General features: G+C 52.1%; 1 protein-coding gene across 1 annotated transcript; it reads left to right on the top strand.

Moving 5' to 3' along the window:
- The first annotated feature begins 7764 nt into the window (after window positions 1-7764).
- On the top strand, window positions 7765-20541 carry GDF6 (growth differentiation factor 6). Its single transcript, XM_063390671.1, has 2 exons — window positions 7765-8263; window positions 17759-20541. The coding sequence occupies exons 1-2, from the start codon at window positions 7927-7929 to the stop codon at window positions 18625-18627; spliced, it is 1206 nt and encodes a 401-aa protein (XP_063246741.1). The 5' UTR covers window positions 7765-7926; the 3' UTR covers window positions 18628-20541.
- The last annotated feature ends 695 nt before the right edge of the window (window positions 20542-21236 follow it).

Genomic DNA, 21236 nt, shown 5'->3' on the forward strand with positions numbered 1-21236 from the left:
GTTGATTTCCTAAGAGGTAGCACTGATAAACAGTTGGGTCAACCAATACATTTTGTGGACAATGGTAAAGGAAATATTATCTTCTGACATGCTTAGCTTGAGGAAGTTTTATCCTTTCTATGCCAGTATTTATAGTCCTAGTTTAATAGGAAGCCTCTAATGATAACATCTTACTGCTTGTTTAATCATGGTTTACTGAACAAAATAGCTGAGTTAATTTGGGACCTATAAAGGATGGACACTATGGCTGGCTGGGACAGGAGAATGGCATGGCACTGTGTTGTAGCACTGCCCCTTGGAGAAATACTTCAACTGTTTCTCCAGGGCAAGTCATCAGCTTCCATTTGCTGTGCCTGCTTCTCTTGTGACAGAGGTAGGAAAAGTGGCTTTTCAAAATTACATGTATTTTAAAATGCAAAAAAAGAAACGTAAAGGGAAAGGAACACTCGCAGGATGTAAGGAGTTTTCTGAGACGGAGCAGAATTAACATCAAGTCCCTTTATTTACTGGGGAAGATCCAGCTGACAACTAACCTTCTGATATAAAACCACTATTAGGTTGCCTTTTCCTGTCTTTCCTTGATCTCTTCCTCCTCCCCTCTATGCCTTTCACTCTCTCCTCAGTAAACCAAACAAAAAGGAAGGGGAAAAGAGTGGAATTACCATGACAGCTGTTACCATCACAGACTCTAGCCTCTGCCTGTTTCTGCCCTGCCACCATCCTCAGGCACAACTTCTCTGGACAGGGAAGATCCCCAGCCTGAGGGTTGCTGCAGCCCATTTCCTTCAACTATCAAAGCATTGCCAAGGGTCAAAATGAATTTTATACTTCCCAGGAGTTTGTTTTGTTTGCCAGAAGCCATTTCATTGGCACCTCCCTGGTTTGGATCCGTATGCAGTGCTTCTCCTGCATTGCTCCTGAAGGGTTTCTCGAGGGTAAATGGCTCCAGGTCCTGGTCTGGGAAGGCAGTAAGCAACACCCAGTGGGCTCAGCAGAGCTGGCACTGGTGGATTGCTTTGAACTAATGTGAGGAAAAATTGAACTTTCCCTACCAAGAAAATAATTAAATAACAGTGGCACGGTGGGAAGCAGATCCTGTCCTGAAGAGTTTGTAACTGAAACAAGGAAAGAGGCAGAAGCAACAGAAACAACAGTAAGGAGAGACAGGGTGACACTCCTGAGGTAGTGTGAGTAGGGGTGAGATTGGTACCCACATCTTTGAGGTGTCAGATAAGTGCTCATTTTCTCCCCAGAACAGGTAACAGAACAGTAACCAAGACATCTTGAAGTCATCTCAGGGTCTGTGAGAAAACCCAGCTGCCATGCTCCAAGTGGCCATGCAGTGCTGAAGCGACAAGAGGGAAGTGAAGGAAAAAGAGATGAGCGAGAAAGGAATTGTAAAATAAAGGGATGCAAATAAATTTCTTTGTGCTGTTAGGCCAGACTGCAGTGATGCAACACTTTGTACAGAATCCTTCATCTACTTCTGAAAGGAATTTGCTTTATGTCCCCATCCCTCTCCAGTCAGAGTGTGTGGTTCTGATCATTCGTAACAGCAAACATCATTTAATAGCACCAGCCTGAGTGAAACCAAAGATAGAAGTCTGAGCTGAGGTATTCACCCTCAAAAAACCCCAAATGTCCAGGTAAATCCAGCTTATCAAAACTGTAAGTATTCTTACATAGAAGGAAAAAATGAAAAAAAATCTGCAAATTATTTTGCATTTTTTCTAAAATGTGAAGTTTCTGTGCATATATGAGCTCCCACACTTCCTGAAGCAAAGAACAGCCCTAGATATGTGGTCACTCAGTATTAAAGACAAAAAATAATGTATTTCAGCTCACAATTTGAGGGCTGAATCCTGCTGGATCTGAGTTCGTTTTGTGTCCTATAGAATTAGGAACTGTGGATTTCAAAGAAAAATTGCTGTGTATCCTCCAGGGCTAGTTCATAGTCTTCTGACTTGCAGAAATTCAGACTAAAAAGAAAGCAACGAATTAAAGTCCCACAAAATTCCTCAGAACAAAGAAAACTGCATCAAAGCAACAGCTTTCACTTTTACCCCCTCAAGAGCTGAAATAAGTAGGCACTGAGGTGGTAAGCAGTCCTCATCCTGCCACCAGCAGCAGGATATACATTCTTTAGAAATGACAGAAATTGTCTGATTTAGAAGGGTAGCTGAACAAATTAGAAATGATGGTGTGAGTGGGGGTTTGGTTTATATAGCCGGAGTTCCAAGACAGAAATACAGATTTTGACAGGTTAATGGAGACTGTGACATTCCCTATACATGTAAATAAACACTGAATTTGAGAACCTCTGTTTTCCCCAAGCACTAGTAAATAAAAGTATAACAGAGACTTCGTGTAAAGTAACCATATGCTTATAATTATACAAACATTGTGGATCCCCTGTGTGAAATTTCACATCTTTATTGCATCTATTTTAATGTTTACAAAGTTAGCAGTAATTTTTCAAAATCAAATCTATCCTAAACAGGAAAAACAATTTCCTACATCGTTTTAATTTTCTACACCACAGCAAATGAAAGCAGAATCACTGTTGCAAAATTCTTCCCTTTCTCCTGATCTATATGCTGCAATTTATTTTCCTGATGTCAGGACGTGTTTTGATGCACCAAGAATGCAGGAGTGGCTTCATTCTTCAAGTCCATATATTAAGTTTTTAACTGTGAGTGAGAGACAATGTGGTTCTAATCTAAGACACTGACAAAAATGCAGAGAGCTTGCAGAGAAACAAAGTTGTCACTGGTTTGTGGCAAAATAAAACACTGCAGAAAGCAACAGTGATGCGTAGGGTAAGCCCTGCTCTTTCTCCTGACTTTTCTTGTGAAAAGGCTAACCACCAAAAGCAGGAGAAAAGGAAGAGAAATGGGAAAGCCTGTCCCCACTCTGTGGGGCTGCACAAACCTCCGCTGAGCGGAACACGGGAGACTCATCTGGAAGAGCTCTGCGGGCTGTGGGGCTCTGGGAGAGGTGCAGATCCCTTGTGGGATGCTTGGAAAGTGAAACAGAATTTTCTTTGGAGGACCACAATGCAGGAGGTACTTCAGACTCTTCTAAAGCAACCCTATTTATTTGGGTATGCTCCTTTGTCTCCTGTTAGTTCACACACCATAGTTTTGGCAATTAAAAATCTTGATCTGCTTAGACTTTCGAGGTTTATGTTGACGGTTTTGAGATGGGGCATGCTGAAATAAACATGTTTAGGAAAAGGGGACGGTTTTCTGTGTTAAGGAAAAAAAAATTGGCTAATATGATGGTCCAGAATACAGGCAGCAGAGAAGGAGCTTGGTGCTCCATCTCAGAAGATGCTCTCAGCCAAGAGCAGGGCAGCCCAGCCGGGAGAGAGGCACGGAGGAGCTGGCCCATTACCCATAAGGGAAGATCTGTCTGGGGAAGGGGAAACAACTCCTGGGCCAAAACATAGCTACTGAAAAATAAATGTTCCCGCCAGTGTGAAGCATTGAAAACCAACATTTTCAGGAGCACTGCAGAAAAAATTAGAGGTGCTAAAAATGCTGAGGCTAAAAGGATAAGAATTTAATGCCTTAAAACTGGGGCCTTTGAAGAAAAAAATTCCCATTTTCAAAGCCAAGGCTTACAGAGGCTAGTGTTTTGCTGAAAACCAGCACATATGGACTTCATGGGCATTTTGGAAAATGTGCTAACCACTGTGCTGGTAGGAATCCCTGCCCCTTGACTATGTGGTGTAACCATGGCCTTTTTGGAGCCTATTGTGCTAAAGTGGGGAAAAACCCATAGTTTGAGGGGGTACATTTTCTAGTCCTCCGAATATAGAATGATTTTGGTTCGCAGAAATAAAAATCCCGCAATAGATCGTTCATGTTAAAACAAGCATCAACCTTGGTGCAAAAAGAAAAGAATGCTAAGGAGGAATGTCTACAAACTGATCAACTCAGTACTCATATCCCTTAAGCACCACAGCAAGTCTTACAAATGATCACAAACCAGAGGTGAAATGAGTGATGCTTACATCTTGGCTTGACCATTTTGCAGGGATGAATTCTAACTTCTGTCATTCTTCCCCAAGAAGGCTGCTCATATTATGGTTACAGCAAGGGAAATTTACATTAAACTTCCAGATTAAAGAAATTGCATTTGATTTGGATTGCTTCCTGACTTTCAAATTTGCCTCTATTCATTTATACTTTTCCCTGGAATAGCAAATTCATAGAGAGAAACAATGTGAAAGTTGTGGAAAGTATGTGTGCTAGTGCAAGCAAATTAATGAAACTAGCTTTAAAACTGCATTTTTGCAGTCTCCAAATTGCTTTAGTTCTGAGAAACGTATTTGAAATTAAAATAATGTTACAAAATATGTATAATGCAATTATAAACTGTAATCTGGCCAGCTTTTATTGTTGAGAAAACCGGAAAGGAAACAAGTTTTTTAAAATGCTATTCTTCTTTTCTGGTGGCTGCTATTATTTTACTCTTTTTATTGTTGCTGCCATTATTTCACTCTTTGCCATGCACTGTAGCGGGGATCCCAAGTGTCTCACAGGCGCTGATTCCTTCTCATGCTGCCCCACAAAGTGCTCACTCCTGCCTGCAGTTCCCAGGTCCAGTTCCACACAGTTTTCTCAGGCACAATCAAAACCAAAGCTTCTTAAGATGGCTCAGTATATTCAAGTCCCTCTCAGTGACCTGACTGTGCTGTTCCATGAGGCGCCACAATTGTTATACCCCCACAATTCTGTACTCTGTCATTCCCTTAAGTGACTGTCTTGGCAATTAGCTGTATTGAACAATGGCATTGTCTTCCAAAACGGCACGGGGACAACCCTGAGCAACCTAAAGCTTTGAGAAACGGGCTGGAAAGCAACACTGCCTATTTATGGCTGTCACTGCTACCTGTGTGCACTCTCACCCACTAAGCAAGAGCCTTGGGGTGCTTGGGGCATCTGCCTTAGCAGGGCCTCAGCCTACACACTGCCTGAAAGGTCAAAAGAGCCAGAGGAAAGGCCCTCTTAGCTGCAGAGGGCTTCAAGTCAAGCCCCTGATAAAGAAGTGACAGTGCAAAGCAGCCATCCAAGTCAATTTTAGAGATTGCATTAAAACATGCAAAAGCAGCAGGTAGAAATTAAATCAGGCTGATGGAAGTTGCTCTTGAGACCTTGCAGCTTTGTATTAGTATGAAACCACCTCCCCTTGGGAGAGGAGGAGGCCAAGGGAGGAAAAAGCTGAGAACAAAGAGGGAAGAGGAGAGACAGACCAAGAGACAAAGGCAGGAAGGGAACAGACACTCCGGGAGCACCAGAGGGGACCCTGGAAACCAGTGGAGTGAGAGTGGGAAAGGGCAGCCGTGCAGCAGCAGCAGTTGGGACCACAAGGAGGGGATGTGGGAAACGGGAACAATATCAGAAAAGAAAAACAGGACAATGAAATACAGCAGGAGAGAAAAGAAAGAGCCTGGGGGGCTAGGGTTGGGCAGAAGTTGACGGAGGAGAAACTGGAGCTGGGCAGCTGATTGGAGATAGCCAGTAGGAGCATGGAATAAGTGAATAGGACACAAAAGGGGCAGAAGGAAACAAAAAAGTGATGATAAGGCTCCGGAAGGAACTGGGTCACGGCAAGAAAAAAACAGCCAAAATGCTAAGTACAGAGCAGAAAGGATGGGAGTGGCAAAGAAGAGCAGAAGCAACAAAAGTGAGGCATCAGAAAAGAGAAGCCAAAGGGATAGGAGGAGGGGAGATGCTCCCAGTGCAGAAAGCAGCTGATGAAAAGGGAGGTTAGTGGTCAGGAGGGTGTCTGTGAAGCCAGAGGACAGACAAGAGGAGTGAAAGCACAATAAATAAAAGAGGGTGAAGAAACGGGATGGAATGAAGTGGGAATTGGTTTTGCAGAACACTTGCCTCATTTCTGCACTGTCACTGATACTTTTTTGTAGCCCTGTCTCTTCACAGTTCATCTGCCAGCATCTCGCAGTACATCTATCCTGCTAAAAAGAAGCCAAGGCAATGACGGGCCCCATTCTCTAATCCCAGCTGTATGATGTGTCCCACATCCACATGGGCACATCCAAATGGCCATCTAGGGACAGCCCCTGGCACAAACCATAACTTGTAACAGGCCTGGGTATTGGCTGGGAAAGTGCTAGTTGGCATGGGCCAAAACCATGCCAGAGAGCTCTGTAAGCCATGTGTGGAGGGCTGCAGGATAGTGTGAGCTCCTGCCTTGGAATTATCTTTTTTTGTAGGAAAAGATGCAGCCTGCTTCGCTTGGAACCTGAGCCTGTTACTTGCTTTGAGTGTTTCCCTTGTGTTCCTTATAGTCCCTAGCATCTCTCCAGAGGAGGTGGGGAACACAGTGGGACTGAGCACCCTACAGGCAAACTGGGATGTGCCAGGCCAGAAGCCTGCTTCATATGCCCTGTCAGGGTCTGCCTGATCTCGCTGATCCTGTGTTGCACTGGGATTGGTGCCAAAAGCCCAGGCATGAGCTGCTCTTGCTTGTCAGAAAATGAGAACAGGGAAGAAAAAGACAAGTCCACAAGTCCAGTGTATGAATGCATGAAGAATGGCAGCCTATGGAGGAGTGTGGTCAGAGATCTCAGATTCAACATGGGATGAATGCCAGATTCCCTTTATTTACTATGGACCAGGCTTTCACAGCTAAACACACATGACCTCTTACTGGAATGAGAGGAAAATCCACCCATGGCAGAGCTGGGGCAGATAGGAGAGATAGGAAGAAGTGGACAATGGGAGATCAGGACAGGAAAGGAGGAACACTTAGCACAGGGCAGAGAAAAGCTACATGGGGAGGTGGAAGAGGGTGGTTTGTGGCTGCCTGCAGCAGCAGTGGTTCAGGCAGGAGGATGAGAAGGTGAAGGAGAAGCAAGTGATCAGGACAGGTAGAGTAATGCAAGCATGTCACTATGCTTTGTCCATGGCTGTGAAGCCTAGACAGGTGGTTGGATGAAACCATTGGAGAACTGACACAAATTTTATGCTGAAGGATGCACCTCTGAAAAGCCAAATGAGAAGGGGCATGTGAATTTCTGAATCCTTGTACTTCTGTTCCACTGCTGTCTTTTGCATGACCAAGACAAGGTAAATGTGTGCCCTGCTTTGAGGAATCTTTCCTGCCTGCCCCAGGCTACCCTGATTATCGTTACAGTGTAGCTTGCCCAGTAGTGACCAGCACTGCCTTTTGCCAGGCCCCAGCCTGGCACTGTGCTCTGCTTGGGCTGGTCCCCTCTTGGTAGCCCATTTGCAGATTTTGAGGCAAGGAGAATGGTCTCTGGTTCTTCCTATGCTTTCCCTTCCTTCTCTAATGGGTGTCAGGGCCTGCCTCAAGGTGCTAGCTAGATGGGCCCTGGCACATCCCAAGGTGAGACCCTCACTTGCCACCAAATTCTCCTTCTTGTAAGACCCTTGCTTTGTGCCAGGTTTTCAGGCACACAGCCACGGGAATACAGACAGTCTCAAGTAAAGTCATTAACGTCGAACGAATCTGCCCTCCCTCAAACCCGGAGAACCTGTGAGGCACCTGAACAGATGACAGCACCGCTGGGTCGATGAGAAGCAGAACCCGAGAGGTGGCAGCAAGACGCGCGACATCGCTCTCCGGCCCTCGTGTCCACGTCCCGCGTGGGTCACACAGCGAGGAGGGAGCAAAGGGGTCCCCGAGCGCCCGCCCGCGGGGTGTCCCTCCCCGGCGCGGCCCGCCCCGCGGGGCGGGCTGGGTGCCCCCACGGGGCGGTGCGCGGCGGGGCGGTACCCACGGGGCGGGGCGGGCGGCCGCGGGCCGAGCCCGCCCGGGTGCAGTCGCCGCTCCGCGCCGCGCCGCCGCGCAGACCCCGCGCCGCTCCGTGGGCCGCCGGAGCCGCACGTCGGGCCGCCCTCCTCTTTCTCCCCACCGCCGCCGCCTCTCGCTATGAATGCACGCCGGGCCCTGCTCTCCGCCGCCTTGCTCGCCAGCGTCCTCTGGGATTTACCTTGCTGCCTCCCGGCTTCCCTCCCTGCCTCCTCGGAACTCGCCGCCTCCTCCAAAGGTGGTCGCAGCCGCAGAGCGCCGCGGTCCCCACGAGAGACCCGCCCGCGGCAAGGGGGACACGCCATGGAGCGGGCGCTCCCGCGGGCGGAACCCCACGAGTACATGCTGTCTCTGTTCAGGACGTACTCCATCGCGGAGAAACTGGGCATCAACGCCAGCTTTTTTCAGTCGTCCAAATCCGCCAACACCATCACTAGTTTTGTGGACAGGGGACGAGGTAGGTTCTGCCCCCCCCACGCCCCTCACGGTTTCCCCCGGGGCTGCGGTGCCCCTTCCCGCTGCGCTCCACGGTGCGAGGCGGCCGTCCCGCGGAGCCTGGTGCTGGCGAGGTGCGGAGCGCGCTGCAGCGCTCACCGCTGCTGTTGCCCGCCCCGGTATTGCGGGAAAGTGCAGACCTCTCGGTGAAATGCGAGTCGAGTTGCTTTATTTTAACGCAAACGGCCCCGCGGCACTAAACCCGAGCCGAGGCAGACCTAAGTGCTGCGTGCGAGAAACACGGGTGTTCCTCCCCGAATCGTCATGAGGTGGTGGAAAACACGCCCCGGCTTTGTAGGCGAAATTTGGGTAAAAATTCAACCTTGAAAAAAAAAAAATAAATATCGCTCTTCTGGTTTCTTTCCACCCGCCGGAGAAAGGGTGGCTCTTATCGACGCGGCTGCACCGCAAAGAGAAAGTTCAAACTGACCGAGGGCAAACATCTGCCTGAGGCTGCTCTCGCCGCGGGTCGCGTTATCGGAGTTACCTGGAAGAGCCCCGGCCCCAGCCAGGAGCGCTGGGACCGGGACCCTCCGGCTCCGTTTGCGGGGGCAGCGTGCAGCCCAGGTACCGCCCGGTACCGGGACTCAGTGAGGGGCGGCCGGACTTGACCTCTGCTCCGGGGCTGCATCCTTTCAGCTGAATGCGGGGTTGGTCCTCACGCACCCCCGGGCCGGGCTTGGCAGCGGGGCCCGCTACCCCGGGCCGCAGAGCTTCCCGGGCAGCATCGGTGCCGAGGGGCTCCGGGCCACCCTCCGTGACCCGCAGCCCCGGCCGGGGCTCTCCTGTGATTTTCTCTCGTCGCCGTATCGCTCGTACCCGGGGCCGCGGGTGCACATTTCTCGTCCATTCAGAGTAAAATTTCCCTTCCATAAAAACGCCCCCCTGCCCCTTTTATTCCCCCCTTTTTTCGTTACCCTGGCTGTGAGCCATTAAGAACAGACTAATTAAGACGTTCTTAGTGAAGGTTGCTCTTTCGTTCCTCCCCTTCTCCCACATCTGAGGACCCTCCCCTCCGTCCGCGCCTCCCCGGGCGCTGGTGTACCTGCCGGTGGCCGGCAGCGCCGGGAGCCGGGGCAGTTCGCCGCCCGCCCGCCGTGTCCCAGCCCTTTCAGAACAAAATACAGCCCCGGGAAAAATCACACTGCTCCCTGGAGCTACAGAAGACGATCGCCTCAAACGAAATCGAACCGAACCCAAACCGACCCCCTTCAGCGCTCCCCGAGCCGGAAGCCTCTCCCCGCCCACGGCACCCAAGGCTCAGCCCCTGCCCCATCGCTGCCCTGGCTCGGGGGTTCTTTCCCGCGGAGGGAGCTCGGCGGGGCTCTTCGCCCCCCGCCTCGGTGCCCGCCGCGCCTCTCTGGGCCCGGGAGGATGCGTGGAAATCCCCACAGTATGTGTCCCTCGCGGTCGGAAGCCCCCAGACGTTTTCGAGGGGAAAGGGGACGAGGCGTTTTGCTCTTCGCCTTATGGGGGTTGTTTTCTTCGTCGCTGTTAAAAGCGGGGGTGGGGAGAAGAGGACTCGCTTTCTAGAAACAAGGTTTCGAAAATGCAGCCGTCTTGAAGGAGCTGGGCCGCTCCCCCTGACGGAGAGGAAACGGGGTGGTAATTCTGCGAGACACAGGAAATGGAGCCGCGTTCGATATCATCTTATTCTTGATAACCAGAAGAAAGACAGTTAATTTAACAAATTTAGCTCATCTCGCTGCATGTGAGATTCTACTCTGGGGGAAGTGATTTGCTAACAGAAGTCCTGGTTTGATGAAGGAAAAGCCTCACTTTTCCCCATTGATTTTGATTTGATGTGTCACAGGCTGTGACCTTCTGCTGGACCTTCTGAGGGTTGCTTAGCATCAAGCCACTGATTGGAGTATTTCAACTCAGTGATCTAATTGAGTGTTCATGTCATAACATATCAAATATTGTCTAGTCTCCCATAATGAAGTGGACCAGCCGATGGCACATCACCAAAAAACTTCAAGAGAGCTTCCGTTCCTCTGAAGTGGTAGCTATTTTACTGCCCACCTCCCCGTGGGCTCCTAGCCCAGTTAATTGGCGAGCTGGAGTTGTGCTGATGATGAACAGTCTTTGCTCAGGGAAAGCGGGGAAGGGAGGGCAGATTTTCTGTCAATTCATTTGCAGACAATGTAGCCGCCCAAATTGACCCAATTAGATGGGCTGCTCTTTACCTAAACGGCAGCTCCGGGGGGATGTGACGGTGGCCGTCCCACCTGCCGCACGCCATCCTGCACGGCAGCATTTCGGCGGGACAGCAGCCCGCAGAGGAGCGCGAAGCAACTTTTAGTCCTGCCGAGAAATACCCTTCCCTTCCGAGGCGGGCTGCTGTGCCTGCGTGTCCCGGAGAGCGTCCGGCGGGGCTGCTCGGGGCTCGGCCCTGCCCGGCAGCCGCAGCAGCCCCAGCCCGCCCGTCCCACCGCCCTCCGAGGCTGCGGGGCAGAGCCGCTTCCCTTTGCTCCGCGCCTTCCCTTCTCGCTTGAAGCTTAATAAGATCGTTTTCAGGGTAGCTCGAGAGGGAGTGAAGCCACACCACTGCTTAATGCGTATGTAATTTTCTCCCCCGTCGGTAGAAAAAGAGAGGAGAAAGGGGGGAAAGGGCTTGAGATTCCCCCTTCTCCACCCCCTCCGGCCCCCCACTCGCTCCCCCTTGTTACGGTCGCAAGATCAGACAGGACCTAGCTGAATGTAGGAAAATTACTGTTGGCACATGAAGTAACTCATTAAAACGCAGATGGTGCTCTCACTGGCCTCAGGACCCCCAGCATTGGAGCTCCACAGTAAGGAAGGACAATTAGGAGCTGCAAGGACTCCACCAGGCAGGAAGAAAAAAAAAAAGGAAAAAAAAAAAAAGGAGAGAGAGGGAGCTGGGGAAGGGAGTTATAAACAAGCAATCCCACAGCTAACAAGAAACGCGGCATGACTGGGAACAAATCGAAAACAAAAAAGAAATAGCCGGAGTGCGAGAGGGCACGATTTTCGAAAGGATCTCCGTGGAAAGGGATTGCCACGAGGGCTGGCTGCTGCGAGTGCCCCTCGCCTCACCCATTTTGTCTGCAGAGCTGCACGCAGCACCGGCACCGCGGCAGGGCTCCCGCATACGAAATGCTGCGGTCCGCGCCAAAGGGACGGGGAAGACGAAATAGGTCCGGATTGTCTCCTTTTCCCCTCCCCGTTTTCTTTGTGCAGTTTCGCGTTCCAGTTGGGAGGCAGCTGATTCGGATGGGCAGGGATCCGGACATCGTTATTTTGCTCTTGCCATATATGAGGGTCGTGAGGGTGGTGAACAGAGCGCTAGGACGAAAGGGGGATCCCGTGTGCAGAAACTGAAAATGGCCCGGCTGTGCATGTGGCAGAAGAAAAGAGTGTAATCCCACTTGAAGTTCATCTAGTACAACATATTTATGCAAAACAGCGGGTTTCTGGGTGGACCGAAAGCTGCAATGTAGCGTAATCTGTGCAGCGCCTTTGCCCAAGCAGTGTTGTCGTTGGCAGAAGGAGAATGAAATATAAACAGGGAAGTATTTTAATGGGAAAGGAGGGAATTCACAACTGTTAATTATTTGGTGACCTTGTATTCGATTTGTTTGAGCCCCTTATAAAAACACTAATGCAGAACAGACGGCCGGAGCACGGCAGCGAGCTGCCGCTCCTCATCCCCGCCGTGCGCTCGGGAAAGGAGCGAGGGGCCCGGCCCGGCCCGGCCCGGCGGGGCCGCCGCGCCCGCGGAGCCGGTGGCGGGGGCGGGCGGGGCGCGGCGGCGGCTCCGCGCTGCGGTGCCGGGAGGGGTTCTCGGGCTTGGTGTTTTACCCCCGCGCCGCCTGAGCTGCGGGAGGGAGCGGAGCGCGGGGCGAGGCGCAGCACAGCGTCCCCTTGGCAGCTGTGGCTGCACCTCTCTCCTCTTCCCGGTGAAAATGGGGGCTGTCGGCGGGGGGGTATTTTTTAGATTGTCTTTCGTTTGTTTGTTTTCCCTGGAGAAGGCGCGGGGGCTCGCGCACGCAGCGGCGCCGGGAGCTCCGTAGTTCAGGCAGCTCGGCGGGCGGTGCGCTGCCGCGGAGCCGCGCTGCTAACTGGACCAGTAATTAACGCCTATCAGATCATTCCGGTGGCTCATTTCGGACCTGGTCCTTTTTAAAAACAAAACAAAACAAAAAACCTCACCTGGTCGGTTTTTTGTTTGTTTGGGCTTTTTGTTTGTTTGCTTTTTTTTTTTTTTTTTCCTCTTTTTTTAAATTCAGAAACCCTCCTGCAGGTCTTGCTAAGAGGCTGCATTTGATTTTTTTTTTCTTTTGGGGGGGGTGGGACACGGGGGGGACGGAGGTCCGAGCTCTCCGCCTCGGAGCTGTGGGGTTTCCGCCGCCCGCGGGGAGATGCTGCGCCGCAGCTGGGCTGGCCCCAGCCGGCAGCCGAGTGGCCCGCGGGGAGAAAATCTGGCCCAGGCCGGGGCCACTCGGTGCTGGTCACGGCAGCGGGGCGCCTCGCCCTCCTCATTTACCTCCTCCATTCATAGTAGAAAAAAACCCCAAAATGGTCGATCGGAGAAAACCCTCCTTTCTTGCGATTTCGGGGCAGGCGGAAACTGAGGGTAGGAGTCCTCTCGTGCCTGAGGTCTGATTTATGAGCGAAAGGGGATGTTTCAGTCTTTGCTAGTTATAGCAAGATCTGTATGCTCTGTTGCTATATCCTAGCGCTTCCACATTTATCGCTCAGAATTATCTTCGCTTCATTTCTTAGCATTCCAAGCGCTGGGAATATTCAGGCCGTTTTCCTCAACACGAATAATTTCGGAGAAATTCTCCTCTGTCGAAGTATTTCGGGTAGCGTAACCACTGCAGATGGGTAAAGGGAAAGATACTGGGTTAAGGTCTGTTAGAGCAGGTAGAACCCCCCCAAGGAAGCTCCCTGTCCGCCTCGGCGCATCTCCTGGGACCATGCCGACAGCCCAGGGCCCCGAGCCTTGCGGGACGTCCCGCGAGTGATGCTGCCACCCCTCTACGCCCGGGAGTAACTCGTGGGAAGCTCGTGGGAGAGGTGGCGGCGAGCGGGAGAGTGAGGCAAGGACAGGCAGCATTCCCGGAGCAGGTACGGTACAGCGGTGATCAAGGTACATCGCAGCCAGGTGCCTCCCCGTTCTGAGGAGGAAAAAAAAAAAAAAAAAAAAAAAGAAACAGCCCTCCAACAACTAGTTAGTGTTTTTGGCAGGATTGGGAATTCGTCGGAGGAAGGTGTGGTCTTTCTCGGTTATTCGATAGCGAAACGAACGATACATTTAAATCTAATCACTCTGTGTAATAAAAAACCGCGGCGAGGCAGCCGCTGGGAGATGTGGAATTGAAACCCGGAGAAATACCACACATGGAGAGTCAGCCCCTTGTTTCCACAGCTTGGGTAGTGCTCCGAAAGAAGTACCTGTCAGCCTTGCGACTCTGCAGACAACGTGTAGGCAGACCTTCGCAATTAGGGACAATATATGTTTTAATTTCCAGATTATTGTTGTGAGAGTGTCTGCAAAGTGTCTTTAAACTGAAAATGTGCTTTTGTTTTGCGAGTTTAAATATGGCTTGAAAGAGAATTTGGGAATGGGAAAATTCTTCTTGAATGTGGTTTGGGTATAATTTGCAGTGATGTAAAGTTAAGATCTGAGCCCTGATGAATTGGCTGGGAGCCCAGTACCTGATCTGCCATGAAAAGGGAAACTTTGTGTAGCCTTCGTTAACCCCCGGCTCTCCTCAAAGCCCTGACTGCGGCGGGAAAGCGACCCAGGAAACGGGAGAGGCTTCACACAGGGAATCGAGGGAAACGTCCCAACCCATTCATTCATGAAGCTTCGGAGATGCTGACACCGCGGCCACCGCACCGCCGAGGAAAGCGTGGGGGAGGCGGGCGGGGCCCGATCCTGCCCGCCCGCGGGAACAGCGGGCACGCCGCTGCCCCAGCGCCTCGCCAGGGGCAGAGCCGAGCAGGGGTGCTCTCTCCCATCCGCTGACACATCCCTAAATTTCAGATAGATCTACTCCCTCCTTCTGTCCCTCCTTCCCGCTCCTAATACTTTATTTTCGCCCGGAAAAAAAAAATAAACTACGGATAATCGAAACAGAACTAATACTTTACTGCGGAGCTCATATCCATCTACATTAACTCTACAAATATAAACACACCTCCCGGGTGCACTTTCGGCAATGTGGCTTTCCCCAGCCCAGCTGAGATGACTTGGCTGTTCGCACCAAGTATTTCGGTAATCGGAATATCTGTAAGGACAGCTTCAGCTGGCCTGAGAAAAAGGCAGATCTCGAGCTGGCTGTTAGAAACCCCGGGTTTCACCCCAGTCGCTCCTTGGGTTTAAAGGAAAAGTGAAGAGGGCAAGCCCCTATCAGTTGTGCACTGCTCACAAGGAGAGAGAGGGACAGCCAGGGGACAGTCAGGGTGTCTCCACGCCGTCTCTGCTGCCGCTCTTTGTGTGCTGAGAAGGCAGCAGCTTCGCTGGAACAAAGGGTCCCCAATCTAGACCCCGTTTTGTGGAGGTTACGGAGGTCCCGCTTTCCCTCCCCGCCCTCCGTTGCTTTTCCCACCCTCTCGACTGCGCTGGGAGCGAGCCAGTACTGGTTTAGGATTATGTATTCTTCTGGAATTATTAGGTTACAAGAGTGAATAAATAGGGTTTATCTGATCGGATTCAGAGCTGCTTATTTGAAACAACCGGCAGCCCTGCCCCTTTCCCTGCCCTCCCGAGAGAGGCACGGGAGCCGGCAGCTGCCTGAGCCAGTGGGACTTTTCCAGCACAGAGTTTCGGTGCTGCTGAGCCGTCTCAGAGATCCGCTTGACCGGGGGCACATTTCCCTGCAAATCGGCCGGGCCCCCAGCGTTCCATGCCACCGAGCAACCCGGACCAGCCGTGCAACGCCCCAAACCCTCGCCAAACTGGAGTTTCAAAAGGTGCTGCTTGGGGAGCACCCCTGAGCAAGCTTTTTGGCACCCACAGTGCCGGAGCTGGTTTCCTCCCGCACCGCCGGGTGCCAAGGGTCTGCAGACCCTTTAAAGCCCATTTTCAGCAACGGGGATATGCGGGGAGCTCAGCCTCTCGCTGCTTCCTTCCCGTCTAAACGGCATGCCTGGATGTTACCCCCAAATGGGATTATTTCTTTCCCCGCGACAGGTCACCTGAGTGGCAATTCCTCGGGAAGGGGAGAGGAGCTGTCACCTTTGTGTTCCCTCATTCCTCGGGAAAGAGCTGCTCTTTCCCTGAAAGCTGAGACTGCCGGGCAGTGCTGCCCTGCTCCTGCACCCCGGCAGAGATATGGGGGACCCCAGGACCATGGCGCTGACCAAGAGTAGGACAAGGAGGAGTGTGTGTGGGGGGTGTCTGCCCTGGAGGGACAGCAGCCTGGAGGCAGCACTCTCCTCACCCCCAACCCATGGCGACTGGGAGTATCAAAGACAGCGAGCATCTCTCTCTGAAACCAAGCGTGACACCCGCCTCCATCCGCTAAGCAACGAGAGCGATTAAAAGCGAATCCGTGCCCAGGCCCGGCTCTGCCCACATCCCGAAGCCGGGGATAGCGGCAGGGGAAGATGCTGATCTAGTTTCCTCGACAGTCGCTGGAGCCCTTGAACGAAGGTCTGAGGCATCTCGGCAGGGCCAGGAGATCCGTCTTCGCCCTGTCGGATGCACGGGTATCTAACAGGTGTTGAATGCAGAAAAAAAACCCCAAGACGACGAGAAAGAGGAGAAGGAGGAGGAGGACCTGCACTTTCTTAACGGAGGGATGCCCATCACCTTTTGTCTGAAGCTCCCAGGACCCCTTGAAGGAGGAGGCAATTATAGGAGAGATCTCCTGAGCTGTTGGACCTTCCTTCCGCAACCTGGTGCACCTCAGCCCCTGGTCCCCACGGCCCGCGCCTGTGAAGGGCAGAACTATCCCCACGATCTCCCCAAACCCACAGGAGACTTATGGACCGAATCCTGGTCTGTGCTTGCAGTGCCGACGAAACTGTCCAGGACCTCAAGGCAGCTCCTGATGGGTTTCAGTTTTATTTTCACAGCCCGATAAAGCAGCTGTTAAACCTGGACTGTGACGACAATTTTTGGGGCTCTGTTCGTGTTTTTTTCAGACTCCTCCCGCACTCTCCGAGCGGGATACACGACCAGGCTGCCTCTCGCCCGTCGCTGGGAAGGAGCAGCCCCACCGCGAGGAAACAGACACGCCAGAAGTGGGAGGCGGAGGCAGGGATGCGAAAGTCCTGCGTTCAAATTCTGCGGGATGCCTGAAAGGCCTGACCGATTCTGCACCGCTCCCGCCGGCTCGCAGCCCCGGGGAGGCGGGGAAGCTCCTGCTCGGGAGCTCCCTGTCCTTGCTGGCTCCCGGTGCCGCCCGGCTCCGGGAGCAGGGCAGGTGTGCGGGCCCGGGATGCCGCGCGGTGCGGCGGGCGGCGGGGCCTCCCACGGCGGCTCCCCGGGGGCCAGGGGGACGCGCTCGGCAGGCGGCCAGGCCCCGCCGTAGGATCCCGTGGCCTGGCTTTGGGGCAGGTCTTTTTCCCAGCAGTTCCCGCTGTCCCCGCTGCACTCCACGCTCCATCTCCCTGCTGACGTCTGGGGGAACACGCAGCGACGCGGGGCGACTGTCGAGTGTGCTAATCCGCACTGATTAACTGCACGTTAATCCGCATTGATTTTTACATAGCCGTGGCGCGTCTGAAGGTTTTGGTTTGCATAAATCATCCCCTTGTCTCTCCTGCCCCGCAGGAGGTTCCCAGAGACCTCTCAGGTAGAGCCAAGGTTGTGAAACATACTGATCAGGAGTAGCTATAACCTTTGATATCGATAAATAACAGGCGGGTGTATATTTCTTTAGTCTCTGTTTCTACCCCTGGGGCGGGCTGATTTTGGAAAAGCGGCGAGGGGCTGCTGAACAGAGGCTCCAGTGACACTTTTACTATAGAAATCTACACAAGCTTTACTAGCTTCTGGGGAAACACAGGGGCTTTGGGAATTTTTGTATTTGCTGGGTTGTAAACATTTTATTGGAAAGCAGCTCAGGGGAATCTGGTTTGCTTTCTGCGCTGCACTTTGTACACCGATGTGTCAAAAAAGAAGTCCAGGTTTTCCTCAGAGAACAGATACGTGTATATGGGGCTGATAGGCAAGAGGATGTTCGTGGAGCAGGGTCTGCCTCTAATGCTGGAGAGCTGTCTCCTGTCCGGTGCGGGTTCTTCCGTACCTCCTTTATTTTGCATATTCTTTCCCTTCCTTTCCATATTCTTTCCTTCTCCTTCTTTCTCCTCTCCCTGCCCTCCCCAGGTCCCCGTCCGGCTGGGGGTGGGGGGTGATGCAGGCTGGAGCGGCCCCGGCTGGGCAAGCCGGCGGTGCTCCCTCCCTTGCCCGCCTCAGAGACCTCTCGGCAGATCCCTCCGAGCGCAACTGACTGTAATTATTTTTATCTCGCAGACGATCTCTCGCCCGCTCCCTTGAGGCGGCAGCAGTATGTGTTTGATGTGTCGACCCTCTCGGAGACGGAGGAGCTGGTGGGGGCCGAGCTGCGGCTGTTCCGCCGGGCCCCCCGCGGCCGCCCGCCGCCCGCCGCCCCGCCGCGCCTCCAGCTCTCCGCCTGCCTCTCGCCGCGACCGCTCGACTCCCGCGCCCTGGACCCGCCAGCGGCCGCGGCCGCCGGCTGGGAGGTGTTCGACGTGCGGCAGGGCCTGCGGGAGCAGCGGCCCTGGAAGCGGCTGTGCCTGGAGCTGCGGGCCTCGGAGGACCGCGGGCCGCGGCGCTGGCTCGACCTGCGGGCCCTGGGCTTCGCTCGCCGGCCGCGGCCGCCGCAGGAGCGGGCGCTGCTGGTGGTCTTCACCCGCGGCCGGCGGCGGAGCCTCCTCGGGGAGCTGCGCGCCGAGCTGGGCGCGGCCCCGCCGCCGCCGCCCGCCGCCCGCCGCCCGCCGGCCCGGCGCCAGCGCCGCACGGCCTTCGCCAGCCGGCACGGCAAGCGGCACGGCAAGAAGGCCCGGCTGCGCTGCAGCAAGAAGCCGCTGCACGTCAACTTCAAGGAGCTGGGCTGGGACGACTGGATCATCGCCCCGCTGGAATACGAGGCCCACCACTGCGAGGGGGTCTGCGACTTCCCGCTGCGCTCCCACCTGGAGCCCACAAACCACGCCATCATCCAGACCCTCATGAACTCCATGGACCCCGGCTCCACGCCGCCCAGCTGCTGCGTGCCCACCAAACTGACCCCCATCAGCATCCTCTACATCGACGCGGGCAACAACGTGGTGTACAAGCAGTACGAGGACATGGTGGTGGAGTCCTGCGGCTGCAGGTAGCGGGCAGGACGCCCCTGGTCTGCGTCTGGCGAGGTGCGGCGGCAGTGGCGAGCGGGGCCCCGGCCCGCGTCCGGCCGAGCGCGGCCGGGGCGGAGGGGACCGGCGGATGGGACCGGCCGAGGGGACCGGCCGAGGGGACCGGCCGAGGGGCGGGCGCGGCCCGGCCCGGGGGTCCGCGGCGGCGGAGGGGGCTACGGCAGCGTCGGTCCCCGGCTGCCGGCGGTGAAGGGCGAGCGGGCCGGGCAGGCGGCGAGGCCCCCGCCCGGTCCCTTCCCCGCTCCCCTCTCCTCCCCCGGGGTTTATCTGGCGATCTATCCTACTCCTCCAAAGGTGAAGGCAATTTACCAAGTACAAAAAGAATCGGGGGAGGGAGATGGAGCAGACTGATCCCTCTCTCTGAAGTTGCTCTGAAGAGGGCTGTTACATTTCTGCCCTCTCTCTTTCACATTCCTGCAAGCTTACCAGCCAGAAATAGCCTACGGCCCACCCCTTCCCCTCTTTCCCCCTAAGGGGAAAAAAAAAAAAAAAGCGAAAAGGAGAGAAAAATATACAAAAATACAACAGAGTTGCTTAAGACTGTAACTGTCAGCTAGGTTTTATTTTAAGACGGCAGAGAAGAACTGTGAAGAGAGCAGAGTGCTACAAAAAGCACAGCGGGGGTGGATTGGGAAGGAAACTCCTTCAGGTCTCGCAAAGAGTGCAAGGATGTCATTGCCAGGTTTCTGGGTAGCTGTGCCGCTGCACCCCTCGCAACTTGCAGCAGTATTAAACGCAAATGTTGTGCTGGAAAAGGCGTTTTATGTAAGATTTCTCTTTCCCACCTTTGGTCTCAGCTGTGGCTTCACCTGAGGAAAGTGCACTTCGAAGCTATGCCTAGCCCTTTCTTAGTGTAATTATTATGTTCTTAGTTTCAGGCTTTTCCCCACCGATTTCTAGAATTGTTGGCTTATCTGGTATTGCAGAGCAACAAACTTGTGGAAAAAAAAAAAATAAGAGAAGAGAATAATAATATAAAATGCTAATAAAAAGACTCGACCAGGAGCATTAATTTAAAATGCACATTTTGCTTCGGATGCACTGTTGTTCATACAAAAGTTGTAAATATTTGTTTATTTAAACAGACTGAAAAGTGCAAAATGGAGATGAACAACATGCATTTCTTTTTTAATGTACAAAACATGATATGCACTCGAAATGTTATAATTTCTAATATTTTTTAAAGTTTATATTTGAGTTGTACAGAATTAAGCATTAATCAAATACTTCATCCTTGCTTAACATTATCATTTCCTTAAGATATTATTACAAGATTTAAATTCTGTGCTACTAATGGAGAAAAGATTTTTTTTTACTGTCTACCTCAATATAATGCAAGTATTTACAACTCTAAAGTTATCTGAGGTAAATTAATATTCAGAACATTTTTACAATACACCTTTACTGGACGATACTGCAACTATTATTGTATTATTAAACATTTTTTTTTCCAAAAAGTCAGCTTGCTTTTATATGTTCTATTATTTGATTAAGTAATTCTGAGTTCTCAAGTAAATATTGGCTCTACTTCTAAAATGCTGCAGAGTTGAGTTGGATCAAGTGCCACTTGAAGGCGCACCTAAAAGCCATTCCTCCTGTCTGAAGACTTTTTGTACTCTCACAAGATCTCTAGTTTCGTCTTTGGTATATGCCAGTGGCATAAAGCTGCATTGTGTTTTTATGCCTTTTATGCAATGATTATTGTAAGTGGGAGAATGCATTAAGGGGAAAAATTCAGGCAAACGTTTGTAAATCTCATCTGTACTGGGACATTAATATACACTGTATGATGATAATGAGCAAAAGACAATGAATGTTTTATAAATGATATTTATTTTGATGCAATGGGTAATATATTTATTAAATATTTCCTGGCTATCTCTTAGATAATGAAGAACTATTCAATGAGTAGCTGTTTCAGTAAGAGAAGGATCCTCTCTCAGTGGTGTGTGCAGAGGTGGTACAGGCAGCTTGGGGGCTGTGAGTCCCATTCTCAGGAAAAAAATAAAAGCCTCATCTTACATACAGAAGGGCTGAAAGAGCTGCTCATCTCGTGGAATGTGTTTGAAAGCAAGGTTTCTTTCATGGAAAATGGGGGGTTTTTCCATATCACAAGATCTGATCCCATATGTTTTTCTCTGACTAGCTTTCACTCCCTCAGACTGGTGCTTGAACAAAGGAGAGCAGAATCGGGCCCGAGTGTTTGAATAGCAGCAGCTAAGAGACCTGTAGAAGACTCCAGCCTTAGTGTTGGTACAACTGCCAGAGGAATATTGCTTTCTGGTACTTAATAGTGTTTCAAGATCATTACTAATAGTAGATTTAGAAATTACAGCTTAAAAAGGGCTTTGGTTTTAAAGCCTGGTTCACTATGTGCAGCTCTGACTGGTGTGGACTTTGGTTGCTGTTCTAACCACACCAGTTCAGTCTTCTGCTATGGATCAAAACTCTGCTCTCTTTATGAGGGAAAGAATGGGCAAATGATGTCCAACAAGCTGCAATATACTCTCTGAGGAAAGGTAATCGAGATATGTAAGACATCGTCACAAATGAATGTGATGTAAAATCTGAAA

This window comes from Prinia subflava, chromosome 1, assembly GCF_021018805.1.
Source record: "Prinia subflava isolate CZ2003 ecotype Zambia chromosome 1, Cam_Psub_1.2, whole genome shotgun sequence".
NCBI classification, from domain to species: Eukaryota; Metazoa; Chordata; class Aves; order Passeriformes; family Cisticolidae; genus Prinia; species Prinia subflava.

Coding starts and splice junctions, on each gene's coding strand:
- GDF6 (XM_063390671.1), top strand. CDS start 7,927: ATGAATGCACGCCGGGCCCTGCTCTCCGCCGCCTTGCTCGCCAGCGTC. Junction 8,264..17,758: donor TTTTGTGGACAGGGGACGAG/GTAGGTTCTGCC, acceptor TTTATCTCGCAG/ACGATCTCTCGCCCGCTCCC.